This window comes from Hemicordylus capensis, chromosome 6, assembly GCF_027244095.1.
Source record: "Hemicordylus capensis ecotype Gifberg chromosome 6, rHemCap1.1.pri, whole genome shotgun sequence".
Taxonomy (NCBI): Eukaryota; Metazoa; Chordata; class Lepidosauria; order Squamata; family Cordylidae; genus Hemicordylus; species Hemicordylus capensis.
In genome coordinates this window covers 56,209,957-56,231,120 of record NC_069662.1, presented here as the reverse complement: position 1 = coordinate 56,231,120, position 21,164 = coordinate 56,209,957, and the positions used below count along the sequence as shown (strand labels likewise).

The following is a 21,164-nucleotide window of genomic DNA, read 5'->3' as shown; positions in this document are numbered from 1 at the left end:
AGTTTTTGGACTACAACTCCCATAATCCCCAGCCACAGTGGTCAATAGCCAGGGATTATGGGAGTTGTAGGCCAACACCTGGAGGAGGGCCAAAGTAGAGCAGCCCTGCAATAGAGGCAGCTGTTTGTAGAAGGAGCAACCTCATCTTTTCACCCACTCTTTTGTACTCTGACCCGATCAGAAACTATGGCAGCTGCTCTTGGTAACAATCACCGTGCAGGAGCAGCCATTCAGTGCCCGCCTGCCTGTCACTCCGTCTCTACGCAGCATGGCAAGCAAGCAAATGAGCAGCCACCGCTGCTTCCAAGCACTCACCTACGCTTTCCTTCTTGAAGGCTCTATCTGCTCCCTCACAGATTGAATGAACAACTGACTGAAAGGAAGCTGAGGCAGATGGCAGAGATCACCGCTGCTTGCTCTTGTTCTCTCTCGCTTTCGTTGCAATTGTTTCTGGGAAATTTATGAGCAGAATATCTATCCCATCTGTTCACCTTCATTCTTTATTTTCCCTTCTTAGCATGATTATTACTACTATCACAGAACACATATTCTCTTAGTTTTGTAAATGTAAACATGGCCCACAAGAGACCAAAATTCCTTCTGCAAAGAAACTGTGGAAAAGAAATGGGAGAACTGTGGACATATATGGGTTAGTTCCTTGTTAAATAAACTTTATTTATCTGCATAGAAGAGTAAAAGGAAAATAAGAAATCATCTCTTGATCCATTAGCTTTGCATTAAAAAAAGGAGGAGGAGAGTGGTTTATCAGTTGTAAAAAGGCCACTGTGCTTAGAGGACACCAGGAGTTGGAAGGATGGAATGTGTTCCCAGAGGATTCAGCAGACATTTGGCACGTGGCATTTGTGGGCGGGGGGTAGTCTGTAAAGTGCAGAAGGCACACAAACTTTGCTACAAAGTGTGTTCATTGAAAAACAAAACTACTCTTTGTGGCTTGCATCAAAATGTCCACTAAAGCTTCGTCTCCCTGGGAGTCCTTGCTTCACACATGTCATAAGTATCCAGTTCTTGCAGCATGTGAGAAAAGGAAGCGCCTCTCTGGAAAGGCAGCAGAACACGCCGGGAGGAGAAAAGGACCTGGCTCTCAGAGCAGCAGCAGCCACCACCCTGCCCTCCCCACCTGCTCTCTGTGAGCTCCCTTCCCAACAGCTGAGGTCGCTGAAGATGATGAAGCATCGTGTGATCACTGCGCACTGTGCTCCAAGTGGAAAGTGACGCATGACTAGGGCAGGGCGGCTGCTCCGCGCGTCTCTGCTAGTCTTATCCTTTTCCAAGTGCCCTCAGGGTTGCCTTGGCCTGATCCACTTGAAGCAGTGGCGCGCCCAGAGGTCGTTTTCAAAGAGATACTTGCAGCTTCTGCTGATATTTCTGCCGGCGGATGCAGCGGGGACAGAAATTGGCATTTTCCTGGCAGCTGCAGTGGAAGACAGTTTTGCACTCGCTACACCTGTATGGGGTGGGGGTGGGGAGGAGGAGGGGGGAAAGGAGAGGCAAATTAATCCCTGGCATAACTCACAACACCACCCTGAAGGTGGCTGAGGTGGGGCTTGAAGACCTAGCACCCGGTGAGGTTATCCTCACCACTTTAACCACTGCAATGCTGGGCCAGAGAACTCCTGGAACTCCTCTGTGAGCTGTACAGTCCATTCAGTTTGGAGCAAAGGTCCAGAACGCAGCATGCCTAGTTGCTGCCTCTAGATTCTGGATGCCAGTGTCCCTGTTGGTAAAGAGCAATCCACATGTGTTTCTCTCGCAGAAGTGCAAAGCTCTGCTAGAAGCAAACTGAGGCTGACAGGGCGTGCAAGAGGAAGTGACCCCGGCTGCCACCTGTGCAGAGCAGCGACTCAGGAAACGCCTGCTGCCGCCCTCAGAATGAAAGCACTCCGTGGAGCTATTGTCAGAAGGGCTCCAGGCACATCCTGCCACCCAGGGGAAGTAGCCTCGCTGAGGCAACAGGAAGCCGTGTCTTCCCAGCAAAAGGTACTTGCTGCTCAGATACACAGTCGGTAAGGAGAAGCCAGCAAGCGCAGATTTCGACCAAGCTTTGCTCACTGGTCATTCTCTCAACCACGTTCCTTTGCCCAGGAGGCAGAGGCTCCACTACTACCGTTTTGTGGGATGGGCGTCTGCATGTCATTCAAGAACAGTTTCAGGAGGAGCTGATGATGGGTTTTTTTCCAGCGTCCACACAGAAGAAGAGGCGGCGGCGGCTGTAGCTCAATGCTAGAACACATGCTTAGCAGGCCGAAGATTCCACCCCAGATTCTATCCCCAGCATCTCCTGGGGGAAATTCCTGCCTCCGGTCCTGAGAGAGCCACTGCCAGTCAGAGTAGACAGTACGGAGCTAGATGGGCCAATGGTCTGGTTTGGTAGATGGTTTGGTTTCCTGCATTCCCTAAGGTAGTTCTCTACCCCCGCAAAGGGCTCTCAATTATTTATCTATTTAGTACATGTATATAGCGCCCCCCACAAAAAACGTCTCTGGGCGGGTCACAATATAAAACCCATTAAAACATGATTAAAACAATTTAAAATACAAGAAAAACGCTAAAACCAAAGCTTTGAAACTATAAACTAAAAGCCTGACTAAACAGGCTTCTACTTCCTTCTTAAAAACATTCAGAGAAGGGGAAACTCTAATTTTGATGGGAAGCATGCTCCAGAGTCCCGGGGCAACTCTAGTGGGGGCGGGGGAATATATATATATTTAAAGGTGGACAGACTGGAGGGACACTGTGGTGGGGCTGAACAGGGCCAGCTGCTCTACTTCCACCAATAGGAGAGAATAACCACTGTGCTCACCTGGTCGTCGTCTCAAATTCAAAGGGAAAGATGATGTCATTGCTGTTACAGATCTGGCAGATGAAGCCCCTCTGTGTACAGAGGTCACAATTGTAGACGTGATGGGAGGCAAACTGAATCAGAGACTGGAGGAACGTATCAAAGAGACCATCCGCTATCTACGAACAGAGAAGATCTATTAGCGGGTGGGGTGGGGTGGGGGTGGGAAGGTGCTTCTGCTTCTGCCTTCCACCACTCATGCAAGTCCTCAACCCACTGGGCAGATTTCTTTACAAATATTTCCATCCTGCCTGTCAGCAGAACACTTCCAAGGCAGTTATGATACCAAGATGCCAGAGGGCTGGCTTACAACTTCCCATCTGGAGATCCAACCGAACAACAAAGCATTTGTAATAAGGAGAATGGACAAATAAATTAGGCATGTGCTTTCTCTCTCATAAACCTCTCCAAATTATTCTGGAGAGGCAGGATGCAAATCTATTAAATAGAATAGTGGCAGGAGTTCAATTTAAGCCCTCTCTCAGGGCTCAGAGAGAAAGTTTGAGCCAGAAACAGTTCCAAAGCTCTTGTACTTTCCAAAGTAATAAAAGGAAAAGATTGCCTCTGAGCATGCACAGACCTGTTTTCAATATCTTGTTTGCTCCTGCTTTTCATAGGTGGCACTCTGTGGCCTAAAGAATGTAGGGTTGGCCTGTTTGGGGTTTGCTGAGTTGACTCAGAGAGATTCTGCTTTGTTTTTAAGAAGTAAGATGGGGCCAGGGATATGTTCATAGGGCACAACTCTGCCTGTAGTTTGAGCAGCGCCCTCCGTGCAGATCTCATACCTGCTTCAGGTCAGCCACACTGTATTTATGGGGACATTCCAGGAGGTAGTGCCGGTGATCAAGCCTTTAAAAGAGATACAAGAAATGGAGCAGCATCAGGAAGAGGCTATTCCAAAAGCTGATCAACAAGATGTTTATATATAGACATTATTTGATTGATTGATTGATTGATTGATTTAATTTTTATACCGCCCCAACCCAAGGTCTCAGGGCGGTTCACAACAAACAAAAACAAAACATTAACATCAATTAAATACTAAAAACAATTTAAAACAAATAATAAACTATCCAAAGTTTTAAAAGTTAAAAAGCTAAAAGGCCTGGGTAAAAACAGAGCATTGGTTCCTTACCATGAAGGCTTCTTCTGGTTGCTGCAGTCAAGGCAACTCATTGGGTTATCCTCGATTTTGCACGACTATGCAAAAACTAATAGAAAGCCTTTAGAGCCCGACGGGGATAACCCCGCCCCAGTTCTTATAGGCCGAGTTAATAAGAGAAAACACACATAAACCAGATATAATAACTAAACTGAATACAACATAGATAGAACACAGGTATGCGCCTTGAAGGCAGTGCCATCACCACATAACACGACATCGGGTGAAGACAGGAATTGGAATCCAAGAACCATTCCCATACCTATCCTAACAAGTAGTTCTCCTATAGTAGAGCAAAATATATATATATGTATATATATATATATATATATATATATATATATATATATATATTTATGTAATAAACGGTGGGCTGAGATGCCTTGACTGCAGCAACCAGAAGAAGCCTTCATGGTAAGGAACCAATGCTCCATTCTCGGTTGCTGCAATCAAGGCATCTCATTGGGACATACCAAAGCAGTACATCTCCGGGAGGGAACCCACATATTGCTCTACTCCTGGGGAAGTACTCCCTGTAGAACCCGCCTCCCAAAAGCCGCCTGAGCGGGAGGCATATAAGTCCAACTTGTAATGTTTTATAAATGTGGATGGGTTCTTCCAAACTGCCACCTTACAGATCTCCTGCACAGGGGCATTGGTTGTGAAGGCAGCTGACGTTGCAATCGACCTGGTGGAGTGAGCTAGTATGCGTTCAGGTGGATGGACTTTTTGGATCTCATATGCCAGAGAGATGCAAGCTCGTATCCATCTTGCAATTGTTCTTGAGGACACTGCCTCTCCCATAGAGGCCGGTAGGTATGACACAAACAGTGAGTCTGTCTTACGGAAACTGGCAGACCATGCAATGTATTTCTTTAGGCATCGTCGGACATCCAGCTTATCCCACAACTTTTCTTGAGGGGGAGTTGGATGTGGGCAAAATGATGGTAAATATACATCTTGAGACACACGGAAATCAGATAACACCTTTGGGCGGCTGAACGGGTCCGGTATCAGACGAACGGAATCCTGTGATATTATACAATAAGATTTATGAACTGATAGTTATTTCAATTCTGAAACTTGCCTTGCCGATGTTACGGCCACCAGGAAAGCTAATTTAATAGACAGCAGTCTCAGAGAAATTGATCTAATGGGTTCAAATGGCGGATGCTGTAGTGCTTTCAGTACTAAGTTCAAATTCCAGGTGGGGAATCGGTGAGCAACTGGCGGGGATAACAAAGTTATCTTGAGTTATTGAAACCTTTGAGGATTCCCCAGTTATGAGAGATACAAGAGAGGCCGCCTGTCTCCTCAATGTGTTCAGTCTTAGCCCTTTATCCAGGCCTTCTTGCAAAAACTGAAGGCGGTGGTTTAGGTTGGCCTGACCCCTGATGATAAGGTGATGACAAGACCATCGGAGAAACACCCTCCATGTGCATTGGTACACTTCATTTGTTGATGAGCGACGTGAGGCTAGGATGGTAGCAGCCACCTTTTCCATCACCCCCTGCCTGCTCAGCAGCCGCTGCTCAGTCTCCATGCGGCTAGCTGAAACCAGGCTGAGTTCGGATGTTGGACTGGTCCTTGTAGTAGCAGGTCCGGTATGACTGGTAGATGCCACAGCTTGTCCATGTTGAGGGAAATCAGTTCGGCAAACCACGGTCTTCTTGGCCAGTAAGGAGACACTAGAATGACCTCTGCCTTTTGTTCCCTTATGCGCCTTAACACGCGAGTCAGCAACGGAATTGGAGGGAAGGTGTACAAGACACCTCTTGGCCACTGGCTGGACAGTGCATCCGTCCCCGCAGCCATCCAACAATAAAATCTAGTGATGTAACATGGCAGTTTTGCATTGAGAGGTGTTGCAAATAAGTCCACGACAGGGCATTCCCACCTGTGTGCCAGTTGTTCAAACACCTGGAGATTGAGTGCCCATTCTCCTAGAAGGAGGTCCTCTCTGCTGAGCCAGTCGGCGATTGAGTTCAGGTCTCCCTTCATGTGGTGGGCTGCAATTGACTTCAGATGACATTCTGCCCACGACATCAGAAGCGCTGATTCCTGATATAGGGATCTTGACCTCGTGCCCCCTTGCCTGTTGACATGTGCTTTGGCCATGGTATTGTCCGTTTTTATTAAGACATCCCAGTCTGACACGTAAGGAAACAGATTGAGCAAGGCCAGCCTGATGGCCCTTAGTTCCAGCCAGTTTATTGAGTGCGTCTGTTCCTCTGGGTTCCACTTCCCTTGAACAGAGTACTGCTGAAAATGGGCTCCCCAACCTCTGTTGCTGGCGTCTGTCGTCACAATGGTCCTTGGGAACTCTAGAAATCTCTTCCCCCGAGCTAGATTGTTGGGGGAGCTCCACCAACAAAGAGACATCCAGACGTTGGAGGGCATGTGTACCATTATGTTCCGCTTCCTCAAGATGAATGCTTGGAACGGCAAAAGGAACCACTGCAGATCCCTGAGGTGGAACCTCGCCCAAGGTACTGCCTCTAAGGTGGACACCATTAGGCCCAGAAGCCTTGCTAGGGATAGCACAGGTGTCTCCCATGCATGGAAGGCCATTTGTGTTTCTGAGACCAGAGTTCGAATTCTGTCTTCTGGCAAAAAGAGCCGGTCCTGTATGGTGTCTATAAGCACCCCAGATGCAAGATTTTGTGAGAGGGCATCAGGTGGCTTTTCTTCCTGTTTATTAGGAACCCGTGTTGTTCCAGGGTAGCCAGTGTCACCGCCAGGTCAGATGTTGCTGACTCTGGTGACCTAGATTTCACGAGCAGATTGTCCAGATAAGCAGAGACATGAATGCCCTGTAATTGCAGGTGTGCCATTATTGGTGCCAGGACCTTGGTAAAGACCCTGGGAGCCGAGGGCAGGCCAAATGGAAGGGCCCTGTACTGATAATCGACCCCCGCGTATTTGAAGCGTAGAAAACATCTGCTTTTTGGATGTATAGGGATATGCAGGTATGCTTCTTTTAAGTCGATAGAAGAGAGCAGGTCTCTGTGTTGAAAGGCCTCCGTGATGGACCGCAGAGATTCCATCCGGAATTTTTGTGCCTGCACGTGCTTGTTCAGATATTTCAAGTCTAGTACTGCTCTTTTTGACCCGTCTTTCTTGGGGACGGTAAACAGAATAGAATAAATGCCCTTCCCCGCTAGATGGGCTGGCACCTTTTCCACTGCCCCTATTTCCAGGAGATGTTGAATAGCTGATTTTACATCTGCATGTTTGGAAATATAACGAGAACAGGGTGTAGGAAGGAACCGAGAGCGAGGAAGGGAGTTCATTTCTATTCTGTATCCTGACTTGATTAGACTCAGGACCCAGGAGTCCGTTACAGTCTGTTCCCAAATGGGAAAGAATTTTGAGAGTCGTCCCCCCAGTGCCGGGTCCTCTGTGTTAGAACTGCTGTTTGCCTTGTTGCTTGCCCTGGTTGAAGGCTTGCCAGTTTGCGAAGTTCTTGGAAGGAAAACGCTGGCGAGACCATGCTCCCCTTTGTGTTCTGAAATCTCTGTCACGCCCCCTAAATGAGGGACGAAAAGGCTGGAAGGGTCTTTTAAATGCAGCTTTATCCCCCTTTTTGGGGCAGTTGGCATCGCTTTTCTTCTATCCTTCGACTCCACCAGCACATCCTTGAGGGCTGAGTCCCCAAAAAGTTTGGAGCTATCATAAGGCACTGCTGATAGGTTTGTCTATGAAGTGACGTCCACCTGCCAACCCTTCAACCATAGGTGATGTCTACCCACAACTGTGGCAATAGATGCCCTGGAGGAGAATCAAATGGAGTCCAATGAGGTATCTGCAACAAACGTCTGGGCCCGTTGGAGCTTCACTAACTGTTGTCTGAGTCAAACTGGATCAGTTGGAGTCTCATCAATCAAGTCATTAAGCCATAATAGGCTAGCTCTTGCCACCATAGATGCAGCTGCAGAGGACCATGTTGCCAAGAGGAGTTGTCATGCACACGTCTGAACACAAATCCCGCCTTCTTTTCAGAAAGATCCTTCAATGAAGCTTCACCATCCCGTGGAATCAATGAACTGGACGATTGGCGCATCAGTGCTGGGGGGTTTGAGTAGATTGGTGGTCTCCTTTGTGCACTTGTTCCCCCTTTGTGTGCTTATGCTTGTATTTTGCGTTTTTAGGTGTAGGCACAGGGGTGATGGAAAGAATAGAAGCGTGTAGTCGCTGGAACAGTTTTCTTGTTCAATGCGGGCAAAGCCCACTCTCCTTTGTCTCTGTAAAGCAATCTGTCATAGGCAGCAATATATCATGTGGCTTAGCTTTAGGAAACACTAAATCCCCTTTATGTGTCTGAACTGGCTCAGAGTTCAGCTTTGACTGTAGCCCGATGGTAGTGATAATCTTAGTTATAAGAGGGTTAAAGTCTTCTGGGGAGAAGAGGCGCTGTGAGACCTGAGTATGATCTAAATCCTCCACCCCAGACCATTCCCCTTCCTCCTTATCTGGGCACAGGTCCCGATCTGGATCCTGGCCTCATCCACCCGGGCCATCGGTGATGTCCTCATCCCGTACTGGCACCAGCTTTAACTTTTTGTCCTTTGCCTTGGGTCCAATGTCTTTGGGGGTAGGTACCCCAGATTCCTCCCCCGAAAGTTCTGAGGAATGTATTGACACTGGTTTTTGGGGTGGCTTCTTTTCCCTCTTTGTGTGCTTTCGATTGTATTTTGCCTTTTTAGGTGTAGGCACAGGGGAACTAGAATCAGATGAACTCTCCGAGGATGAGGAGGGGCTCCTATGCTTTTTTGATTTTCTATGTTTCTTTGTGGGCTTCAATTGGAATACTGTATCCACAATGGCATTTTTGAGCCAAGCTTGCCACTCTGGTGGCACAGTTCTAGGTATAGCCTGGGAAGCCCGCTTTAGGCCAGCTTGACCAGAACCCCCTTCCCCATGAACAAAGCTTACCACACATGGATCCATTAGTTCCTTGCTGCCCTGTGTCACGTCCGACTTTTTTGGCGGGCTTTTCTGAGGAGCTTTCTGTGCAGCCGCCATCTTGTCTCCCATCTGAAGCACCCGATTGCACCGCCATTTCAACTCCCTCGGCTATAGCCCTGATCTCGGCTTGTGAGGGAGGAGGTTTTGCGAGCGGCTTGGCAACCCCCGCTTTCAATCTTGCGTTCAAAAGTGCAAACGCGGCTTGTGCCTTGGCCTCCCTTCCCATTGCCGCTAGAGTAACTGCAGCCGCCGTGCTGCGCATCAGGCGCTTCTGCGGTGGGCTGCCTTCTTGCTCCCCTTCCATCTTGTTCCTGCCCTCACCGCTCACAGGCAGGAGGAAGAAGGGAACCTCTCTCACTGCCCGCTTGGACGGTCCAGTGACCAGCGAGAAAGGAACAGGGAGGTGGGAAATCTCTGCAGCCGTCGGCTTGGTTATAGCCGTTAGTGGGCTGCTGAAAGGCGGGAGGCGGGAGCCAGGAGCCCTAGCGCCCTGAGGGAACTCCGGTTTTGCTCGCCCCCTTGGGACACGAACGTTCAGAACCCTCCCTGCTTGCTCCATACACAGGGGAACAGACAGGGGGGCGGAAGGGAGGACAAAGGAAGGAAGGAGTATACAAACAAAAAACAAGTAATTTAAAATAAAAAAAACTTTAAAGACAGACAAGAAACGGGGGGCCCAAACAATGTACAAAGAAGAGCAATAACGACCTGATCAAGAGAGAGAAGGAAAACCTGCCAGAAGCAACGCAGGACTATAAGAACTGGGGCAGGGTTATCCCCGTCGGGCTCTAAAGGCTTTCTATTAGTTTTTGCATAGTCCTGCCTAGGAGCACGTGGCGAGGATAACCCAATGAGATGCCTTGATTTCAGCAACCGAGAAGATGAGTCTTTAGACACTTTTTAAAAGCCGCTAGAGATGGGGAGACTCTTATTCCCATGGGAAGCGCATTCCAAAGTCTCGGGGCGACGACAGAGAAGGCCCATCCCTGGGTGGCCACCAGACGACATGAAGGTAGCCACAGTTGAGCCTCCCCTGATGTACGCAGTATAATTAGTAATTAGTATAAACGATACGTTATTCAACTTTTCCTGAAGAGGTAAAAAAGCACACAATATATACAGTCCTGCCTACAAAGGCTAGAAACTAGCTTTGTTCTCCAAGAACACACCCTGTACACCCAAGAATACATCTTCTGGCACCGGAAGAATAACTCTTCTGGAACACAACAAAGGAGGTCCTGCTCAATATCCCACCTGCTCTTTACTCTACCTGGAGGCTTTATAAATACAGGTAAGGTATTAATGTTTTACATATAAAAGATGAAAGCTTAAATCCTTAGGAACAGACATCTTGTATGATATGCCATTTCCCATGCACAAGAGCTGCTTTGCCTCATTCAATTTAGGAAAATGGACAAGAGACATAGCTGGTGAAGATTTGGGGCCTAGCAGATACAGAGGGAAGGTGGATCCTACACAGCAAAGACTCTCTGCTTTACACTGGATGAAAAAATCTCGGGATCTGGTGATAATGGACAAGTTAATGCAACACGTCTGATCTCAGCAGGGGAGGCAGAAAGTAGACCACTTCATGAAGGACTGGTGACCATGATTACTCATCTAGAACCTAAACCTGTGAACTGGAATATGTTGACGAAATAAAAAACTATACATTTTTATTAAGTGTCTTAAACGAACCTGTTATGTGTACTAACTAATCTGGAAATGTCAGCCTTCAAAGAATGAACATAGCATGTGGGGAAGACAACTGTTTTTAGCCTACTTTCCAGTAGGTTTATGAGATCATGCAGCATTTTGTGTGTGTGTGTGCTCGCAGTAGGTGTGTGCTCATAAACCCAGTAGGTTTATGAGATCATGCAGCATTTTGTGTGTGTGTCCGTGTCCACATAGTTTGTGATGTTGTCATCCACCCCAAGTCAAGATGGCAGATGCATGAACGTGTGAGGTGCAAATGGGCTAATTTGTGAACTGCCTAACTGATTTGGAACAAATTTAGTCCAGTTGTAGGGATAGTGAAAGGAAAGTAAGCAGATTAGTTCTTACAAGAACAGCCTGTGATTTCTTGTTTGAATTTTTAAAAGAAAGAATTAAAAAGGAAGTTTTAAAAAAGAAAAATTGACTCACCGCTTGGTGATCTCCTTCAGGGCCCCACTACGGCAGAGGACAAGGTAGTCCCCAAGGAGCTTCAGTTTCTCGCGGCTCCTGCAGATGTGGCTCATGTGGTCCACATGGTCGTAGAGGGTCTCGTTCACCAGCTTCAAGTCGATCAAGGGCTGACTTTGAATTTGGGCCAGAAACTTCAGTACTTGGCGACAGACCTAAGAGACATGTTTGGATGTGGACAACTTGTAAAAGTCCTGGTGCGATATCTAGAGGTGTTAGATGGAATGGCCCTTAATTTGGGCTGACAAAGGTTCCAATTTCCAACTAACGTCTCCCCAAAACTATGAATGGAAGAACAGAATCTGCAATTCTTGCTTGCTCTCTTCCTTATCTACCATTGGAAAGACAGAAATTCTTTCTGCCAGTCCAGGAGAGATCTGGAGGAGAGAGTGGTTGTATCTCCACAATTTCTCTTTCTCCCTCCCTCCCTCCCTCCACAATCACGTCATACAAGAGCCCCTGGTGGCGCAGTGGTAAAACTGCTGCCCTGTAACCAGAAGGTTGCAAGTTCGATCCTGACCAAGGGGCTCAGGGTTGACTCAGCCTTCTATCCTTCCGAGGTCGGTAAAATGAGTACCCAGATTGTTGGGGGCAATATGCTACATCATTGTAAACCGCTTAGAGAGCTCCGGCTATAGAGCGGTATATAAATGTAAGTGCTATTGCTATTGCTATACAAGTGAGCAGAAATACAAGTGAGCACAGAATTCACCATTTTAAGCATCTGAGCTTACTTTTGGGGGGCGGGGGCGGGGGGGAGTCCTAGTTCTTATGGCTCTGTACTGTGTGAGCAATCTCTAGTGAAATCTCAGAAGCCAGCAAAGGGGCTGAACAAATAGCTAGGGGTGGCTTCATGCATTTATGCCTTTTAATGTCTTGCATCCCTCTCTGTGCCTTTCTATGCCTTTAATCTCTCTTCTATGCCTTTTAATGTCTTTTATGCCTTTTAAACCTTCCTATCACGTATAACCTTTCGTGTATTTTTATGCCCTACACTCTATGCTGGTTTGTTACTATAAGATAGACAGATAGACAGAAAGAAAATAGGGGTGGCCTTTAGCACCCTGCTGCATAACTCTTTGTTCTACTTCATGACTATCAGAAGCAAGGTAAGTTGTGCAGATGAAGCAAATTTATACAACTTAGGGTGTATAATGGTGCAGAAGCTGATCAAGCTTCAGTCATGCACAGTGTCAAAGGTCTAGATCGCCACCCTTCTGAGGGACTGCATTGCTTCTATGCTCTGTCTAGCATACATGGACTAAAACATCAAATTTATATTTCTTTTGTTAGAATTTGCAATTTTGTAGTTCCTAATTTGTCACTTGACACTGTAGGTAGAAGGTGAGATATGGATGGGAAACTCTGAGGACGAAGGACTGAAAGCAGATCTCCAGATAGTTAAACTAAACCTACATGTACCTTCAGGCTTTCCTCCATTACAATAAAGGCAAGCAATTTGTTTTTAAGAAACTAACTGGAGTCTGCAATAGTTTTGTGACTGCAGCAGGGCAGTTAGTCTTCATGCTGGGTTTTGACACAAGTATTGTACACAAGGCATACTGGAAAGTGGTGGGGACTCAAAATGTATTATATTCTTCCCAGCATTGTGTCCATGCCCCAGGCTCTCTTCTCCCATACTGCTTGGACATACCGGATGCCTGTTGAGATCCCAGTTATGGATGAGGCGTGAAGGAATCACTGACTCATCATCCTGATGGCAATTGTCACAGTAGTAAAGGCCTGTAAATGAACATAGCCTGGGCTTCACAAAGGAAAAGCCGATCTGTCTGGAGCAGCCTAGAAGGGGAAGCACAAACAGTAAAGTCTCTAAGAATGTGGCAAACTGGTCCTCTGCAGCAGGTCTCAGCCTTGAAGCTCCAAGCCAGAATCCCCTCCTCTTTCCCACTTTTTTCATTTCTAGCTGTGATGACAGACTAGTCAAGGATGTGCATTTTGATCACTTGATTAGTATGAAGTTACCCGGATTCAAGCTTCACTTGAGTTGGCAATAGCCCCATCACCACCAGGAAGGCTGTGGTTTGAAGACAGATCCCTTCCGAAAACTGGGACCAGGGGTCAGCCCTGTCACTGAAGAGCAGCAAATTGTCAGTTGTTTATTGTTTATTATTATTATTACTATTATTATTATTTTGACCACAATAACTAGTATCATTTGGATGTTCCGTCTGAGCACCAAAATATCCACGGCCATCTCTGTTGAGTAACATGATCTCTGCACTTCCATTTAGGGATGTGCACAAGGCACTGAACCGGTCCAGGAGAGGGCTGAACTGGTTCGGCGCTCCGAGGCATTGCCCAGGTGGGACAGTGAGCGGCACCTTTAAAAGGGGGTCCAGCAGGTCCTTGCCTGCTCTCTGCCACTCCATGCAGCTTCCTGCTGCAGCAGCGCTGCCCCCAACAGCAGCGGCAATACTTTGCTGACCACGGGAATGGCGTCCACACATGCTGCTGCATGTGGGCTGTTGGGGAGAGCACCACTGCAGCAGGAAGCTGCATGGAGCAGCAGAGAGCAGGTAAGGATCTGCTGTGCTCCCTTATGAAGGTGCTGCTCACCACTCCCCACCCCCCGGCATCACCTTGGAGCCGAAACAGTGCACGAACCTCTGTTTGTGCAATCCCTATTTTCATTTCTTCTTATTTATTTCTTCTTCTTCTATGTAAACTGCTTTGACAACTTTGGTTCAAAAGCAGTATAAATATCTGTAATAGTAGAAAGTGCTTCTGGTCACTGGAAAGGTTCCCAAGCATAAAATGGGGAGAACCTCATTAGGATAATTAAGTCCTGAACTCTAGAGCAAAGGATCCTTTGATAGATGCCCATTCAGAAAATATTTAGCATTCCAAGTTTATCCTAGTTATAGTGTCTGGATATTTGGTGGATCTGAATATCAAAAAAGGGAGATGGAAGAGGAGAGCAATGTGTATTGCAGGAGCAAAGGAAAACTCCAAGCCATGACGCATGAACAAAAAGGGACACGTTAGGCCCAGACAGCAACGAGGTTCATCAGTGAGGTGTTTGGGAGGTGGGTGTGGTGCGCAATGCAAGAGGCATGCTTCTCAGTCTGCCCTCCTCTTAGCCTTCTCTCTCCCCTCTACCCCCTTCTTGTGCTATTGTTTCTGCAAAATGACAAGGAGAACCTCAAACTTGCAGCTGGTAGACTAGGTGGCACTCTGCTTCAACAGTCACTCTCATCAGTTGACCCACACAAGATCTTTTATGACTTTCCTCAATTTTATCAGGCAAAAGAATAAGAGGAACAGAATTATGATTTTAACAAGGGGGGGGGGGGAAGCCAAGAGTCTCTTGCTGTTTTTAAGTTAGAAACACCATCATGGAGGTTCCTTGATGCCTCTTTCCAGCTCTCTCTGCTCTTGACAAAATCTGCTTCAAGACAATCTGGCACCCTTAGAGGGAAAGTTTGATCCCATCCATTCTTTGCTACCAGCCTGCTACTCCCTTACCTGCACATATGAAACTCTGGCAGTCCAGTCCTTTCTCTGTGGGGATGACAACCAGGTACTGCAGGAGGAATCCATTCTCCTTGACAGTGTTTTTCAAGACTGTCTGTGAGTTCCCGTCCAGGTTGCCTCCGAGTGTCAGTGCCTCCTCAGCAGTTTCAAGGTAGGACATCAGCACTCGGCGGACCAAGTCTCTCCAGTCAGCTGCCTCCTCTGCACTTTCGGCCCTTAGCTTCAGCACCGCTTTTGAGGTGATGACCTTGAAGAAGGCAGGGCCACCCAGGCTCACATCAGGCAGGATGTCCTGGATGGTCTCAATCCCATAGCTGTTGCTCAGTGTTTTTTCACCGTTCCTGCTTCTGAAGCATTTCAAGGCTTCCAGGGACAAAGAGAATACAAAAGGGGCCCACATTCTTTCAGTCTCAAGGTACAGAACAGACTCTTTGACGGCATCAGACTCGGGTGCCAAGGCACATGTCCAGTCCAACCCATTTTCACCAGTTCCGCCACACTGCAAGAAGGCAGATAAGTTGCTGGTTGGTCCATTAGTAGTATAGTTTGCTTCGAGGTCCTCTATTGCCTCTGGGCACTCCAGAGTCTCCCAGTCCTCATCTTGTTGAGGCTTGCATTTCTGAAGAGCCTCATGCAGCCGGTCCAGCCAGTCCTCTGCCTCATCCTGAGAGGAGGCCCGGAGGCACAGCCGCTTGCCCGAGAAGACCAGCTCAAAGCGGCCATCACTGTGAGCCACCCCCAGCGACTCGCACCGGAGCAGGGAGCAGGTCTCCATGCACACCCGTTCCTCGCTGTCCACAAAGAGGCGCAGCTCCAGGGGTGAGAGTTCGCAGAAGAATTCCTTCCAGATGCTCATGGCCCCCCTCCGCTCCAGGGTTCCCAGCTTCAGCAGGCCGCGGAATGGATTAGAGAGACCTGGGGAGGGGGGAGGAAAAAGAAGACAATTATAGAGACATGGAGAACTGTGTTGGGGCAACCTCCAGCAAAGGTGGGTTAAAGAAACAATGATTCTTCAGCAGCAACAAATGCTGCGAGCCACCATACTGTTCCCACTCTCCATCTTCCCCACCCTGTACCATTACTCAGTTACCCATCTGCCTCCGATGAACCACACTAAAGCCCTTCGATTCTCGCTCAGGGGACAGTTTGGGTTTCGCGGCCTCCAATGACGACACATGAAGCTTGCCCTGATCCAGGGTATTGCTTGCTGTCAGTGATTGGCCATCAGAAGGCTTCTCAGGTGAGGGACTGTGTGAGTTGGCAAGGCCTTTTTCTGTCTCTTCAGGAGGAGAAGGAAGGTAAAAATCATCCTCTGTGATCCAACTTGTTTTCTGTTGAGGAACCAAAAAAAAAGAGAGGGAGACATTTATTATTTGAGTCGGCATCCAAATGTGGTGGCTCCTTACACAGATGTTATGTTCAATTCAGTGAGGCTATGCTGTTCCAGACACATAGCAAATTACTTTTGGCACAGGTCTTTTCATTTTGTTTTAATCACATTAGTGGCAGTATAGAAGTGACACACAATTCCTGTTTTGAGGGCTTACAGTCCTCAAACATAATTAATTACATCAAACACAATTTGATGAGCAAGAGCGGAGGTAGGTGAGAAGGACTGAATAGGGGAGACTGATAACCCTTGGCTTAGCTGGATTTAGAAGAGGGTTGTTGTTCACCAACAAGGGAGGTCTTCTTGAGTATTTTTTCATAAGTTTGGGGGCAGATCCCTACCACTGAACACAGGATGATTAATAATGTATATAGCACTTTTGATATGCCTGGAAAAATTCCAGCCACCAGATCCCACAGAAGTTCCCCACACAGGGTTTTTAAAGCCCTTTAGCTCGCATCTCTTCCAGAATGGAGAGGATGCATTTACATATGAGGCAGATTTACCCTGATGTACCTGTGAGCTACCAGGGAGCACTTCACACACGATTCACTGCATGTTAAGAGTGCAGCCTGGTTTATATCCAGGGTTTTTTTAAAAATCCACTTTTTGCTTCAGGTTTTTGGGGATAACTTTGAGTCCGCAGTAAAGCCTTACAGAAAACTCACGCTAAAGCCTGTTATATGGAGAACTCCACAGAGATTTGATGCTGGTGCCTAGGAATCTGAAATACTTATTCAGATTTGTATGGCATTTTCTTTGCACTCACAGTAACCTTGTGAGGCAGGTCATTAATGTACCTATTTTATAGATAAGGAACTGAGGCTTAGTGTTTGTGTTTCATCCATCTGCTTTCATTCCTCATTGTTTGTGGCCATGGATGCCCTCAAGAGCACGTTTGCTTTTACAGATGAGGATAGGGATCATATATTAGGCAGACTGCCAGCTGACTAGTAGTGTGCATGGTTCGGTTCAAGCACAATTTAAAAGCCCTCCAGACCGGTTCGGAAGTCTGGTGGTCCGGAGGTTCGGAAGGGCGGGGGAGTGTCTCTTTAAGGGGGGGTGGTAGTACTTCCCCCCCACCGATCATACCCCTCTGGCGCTGGTGCGTTTAAAAATCTTCTTGGGGCGGCAGAGTTCCTCCCTGCCGCCCCTGCCCCCGTGGTTGTCATTCTAAGCCTTAAACGGAGTACAGCTAGCGGCGCACACGCTCGTCTCCGCCGCTGGCGTGCGCCGCATACATCACACAGCATGCGCGCATCAGCGGCGGAGACGAGCGCACGCAGTGTGCAGGGCGCATGCGCGCCGCTAGCTGTACTCCGTTTAAGGCTTAGAAGGACAATGACAGGGGCAGGGGCGGCAGGGAGGAACTCTGCCACCCCAAGAAGATTTTTAAATGCACCAGCGCCGGAGGGGGAAGAGCGGCGGGGGGGGGGGGAAGTACTACCACCACCACCCTTAAAGAGACACTCTCCCCAGTGCCGGACCACGCTTCTGTGGTTCCGTGTACATCCCTACAGCTGACCATATTATGTCATCCAATCAAGATTTCTCAGAATGGAATAGTTTTTGTGGATTAAAACGGATATCTGTTAAATTACAACATCATTCCAACATGCTTAAACAATATTGTCAAAAAAATAAAATTCCTAGGGAATTACATATTCAGAAGGCCCCAGCTATGTTTCTTGATGATGAGAATTTCAAACATCATTGGATTTCCATTCTGAATAAATGCTCTCTGAACTTGATGCGCCTCCTTATCCAAAAGTCATCACAAGAAATGAAAACAGCTACTGCGAAAACAATTTCTTTAAAGGATCATATTAATCAGCAATTTTCTTCTGAAGTTTTGGATAAAAAGATGAATGACTTAGAGGCAGATTTAACCAAGTTTCAAGAGAAACTTATGGAATTTCAGGTTCAGAAAATGAACCGTGACTCTCAGGATTTTGAAAAAGACAACGTTTACTTTTGGATGAATTCCATGAGTAAAAGGAAAACAGTTAGATGGAGAGATCCATTAAGTATTTCTGATAGCGAATTTACTGATGAGGGTTCCCCAAATACATCAGATGAAGACAGCTGGTGCTTTGCCAGACGAAATAGATTAGATCAGGCTGCCAAAACAAAGAGAGGGTATGCCCAACTTCCTTTTCAGAGAGACAGGGGACGACGTTTGCGAAGAAAGATGCCGTAATTAATTTGAGTTCTTGGATTTTGACCCAACAGGAACTTCGGGTCCTTAATTTGGGGTTAAATTATGTTCAAAAACCTTTGCACAATGATTTCAACTTGAAAAAAGAGTTATTTAAGCTAATTAGATTATTGAAATTACGAAAAAAAATTGGTGACTCTCGAGTTCCAGATAAAATGGGATTTAGAACTAAGTCTACCTTCTGTCCTAACGTTGATGACCCAGCTATAGCAGTTTTTTATAAGCAAATAGAGACTAGAATCAGCTCCTTACAGGAAGATCATATACAGAGTGGTAGAAGTGGTTATAATAATTTCTCTAAACAGGACTGGCAATCATTATATAATTTAAGATCAGATAAGTCCATTATTATTAAGCCAGCTGATAAACAGGGAGAGGTAGTTATTATGAATGTTCAGGATTATCAGAAGGAAATTGACCGCATATTATCAGATACCACCACCTACAAACCGATCCCCAATGACCCCACTGATAAAATCAAATTTTTGATTAAAATAGTGGTGCAAGAAGGGGTATCCTTAAATCTTATTTCAGAGTCTCTTGCTAAATTTTTGATGAAACCCTATGGACGCATTCCGGTTTTTTGTATACTTCTTAAGTTCATAAAAGTTTGGTCTCTCCTCCCGGCCACCCTATTGTGTCAGGCTGTGATTCCTTATTGGAACCATTATCTGTTTTTGTAGATTCATTTCTCAGACCTTTTGTTCCTCATATTTCTTCATATGTAAAAGATACAAAAGATCTTATTAACCAATTGGAAGGGATGCAAGTATCTGAAGGATGCATACTGGTTACTTTGGATGTAGTGTCACTGTATTCCAACATTCCTTTGGATGAAGCCAGGATTACAATTCAAAACTTTTTGGACAAACGGGACAACATGGACCCTCCCTCTTTCTTCATTATGGAGTTGGCAGACATTGTTTTGGAGGAAAGTTTTTTTAGGTTTAACGAACAATTTTACCTTCAACAGAAGGGGGTTGCTATGGGTAATACAATGGCTCCCAGCCTTACTTGTCTCTTTATGTCCGAATTAGAAGAAGCCACTATTCTATCTCGAGAATGCAATCCCTTTTTTGAGCACATAATTTTTTACAAACGCTATATTGACGATATTTTTTTTATCTTTAAGGATTGCAGAAAACTTACTGAATTTGATCAATGGATTAATTCAATTCATTCTTCTATCAAATTCAGTTTGGCTTCGGATCCCTATAGAATAGCATTTTTGGACACTTACATCAATATAGGACGTGACAGGTCCATTTTTCCCCAACTTTTTCGTAAACCAACGGATAAGAACATGTTGCTCCATTATGAATCTTGGCACCCTGACCATTTGCGCAGAGGACTCCCGTATGGTCAATTCTTACGTTTAAAGAGAAATGCCACTTATGACTCTGATTTTGAAAAAGAGGCTGAAATACTTACGGAACATCTATTAGACAGAGGGTACCCGAGACAGGTGGTTGCTGCAGCCAAAAAGAAAGCGCACAGAAAAAGGAGGAGATGGCTGTTGGAAGTGAGATCTTATAATAATAAAAAAAACCAAACCACCTCATATGGTCCTCAGACTTTACACCTCTGAGTTTTAAGATCAAAAATATTATTCGCCAGGAATGGCGTATTGTTAAAAATATTCCGGGGTGTTCGTCACCACCAATTTTTGCTTTTAGAAGAACTTAAAACATCAGAGACCATCTTGTTAAAGCAGATATATGTGTTACTCCATCATCGCATGTGACTCCATCAGGGTTTTATCGCTGCGGCCATTGTGCCGCTTGTTCTTTGGCTGTGGAAATTGATGAAATATACATTTCCAGGGAGAAACGGATGTTCAAGTTATTATTTTTTGCCACTTGCAGGAGCAAAAATATCATTTACATGATCACATGTCCCTGTGGTTTAAAATATGTGGGCAAAAGCAATCGGGCAGTTAGGACTAGAATCCTTGAACATCGTTCTAGAATTAAACATATGGTTTTGGAAGCACCTCTTACTGAACATTTCAGGAGTTTCCAACATTCCCCTGAAGACATCAGGTTCAGCATAATTTATAAATACCAACCAAAGAAATTTGGGCATGAGAATGTTGAACAATTACTGTTAAGAATGGAATCCACTTTTATATATAGATTGAACACGATTATCCCATATGGGCTTAATTCGGCATGTGATATGTCAGTGTTTTTGTAATTCTTTCATCTTGTCATATTATTCATATAACTAACTGTTGAAGGTCGGTTGTACACATCAGGTTGACATTTACCATCCGTACATGGGAGCTTTCAGACCTATAATTAGGAAGAAGGTGTTTATACTAAATATGCCGATGTAATTTATAACATTTGAAATAATTTACTTTAGAATTGTTAATGCAGATAGTGGTTTCCGTATTCTATATGATTAACTGTTGATGCAGCTTCAGCAGCATGACATATCAACAATCTGAAAAGTAAAATAAGCTGCATTTTTGAGTTTACTGCTTCGGCAGCCTCAGCAGCATGATATGTCAACAATTTGAAAAGCAAGATAAAGCTGCATCCTTAATGAATGTGGTGATACTGTACAGCTGGTGCCTAAATGTTCACATTATTTCTCTTGGAGACCCAATTGTAGGCGGCTTCACCTGATTAGAAGCATCTTAATTGATGCTGGGCTATATATCTTCAAGCCCTGGGGCTTGGCAGTTAGTAAGCTTTTTTCCCCTCAACAAGGTGTAGGAGGAAAGGTTGCCTCCATAAAGATCTGGTTGATTGGGCCATTATTGTTGTTCAAGATCAGAGAGGAGGAAAAGTGGTATGTATTGGTTTGTGCATAAGGGGGAGGATGTTATTCACATCATTATGGTTATCTATGTAAGTTGTTGGTCAGGAGATTTGTTAGT

At 45.9% G+C, this 21,164-nt stretch overlaps 1 protein-coding gene across 7 annotated transcripts in view; it reads right to left on the bottom strand.

The window, feature by feature from the left end:
- Window positions 1-646: 646 nt before the first annotated feature.
- LOC128330709 (pleckstrin homology domain-containing family M member 1-like) overlaps window positions 647-21,164 on the bottom strand; it is a 47,734-nt gene continuing 27,216 nt past the window's right edge. For 6 of the 7 annotated variants that reach the window (XM_053263942.1, XM_053263938.1, XM_053263937.1 and 3 more), the window contains 7 exons: window positions 15,760-16,000; window positions 14,661-15,584; window positions 12,829-12,974; window positions 11,136-11,329; window positions 3,646-3,709; window positions 2,822-2,979; window positions 647-1,465 (listed from right to left, as the gene is read on the bottom strand). In XM_053263942.1, the coding sequence (XP_053119917.1) occupies window positions 1,354-1,465; window positions 2,822-2,979; window positions 3,646-3,709; window positions 11,136-11,329; window positions 12,829-12,974; window positions 14,661-15,584; window positions 15,760-16,000 (1,839 nt within the window). In that variant the 3' untranslated portion in view covers window positions 647-1,353. Of the gene's footprint in view, window positions 1,466-2,821; window positions 2,980-3,645; window positions 3,710-11,135; window positions 11,330-12,828; window positions 12,975-14,660; window positions 15,585-15,759; window positions 16,001-21,164 lie in introns of those variants that run through there. The other variant, XR_008310219.1, reaches the window with a different exon arrangement.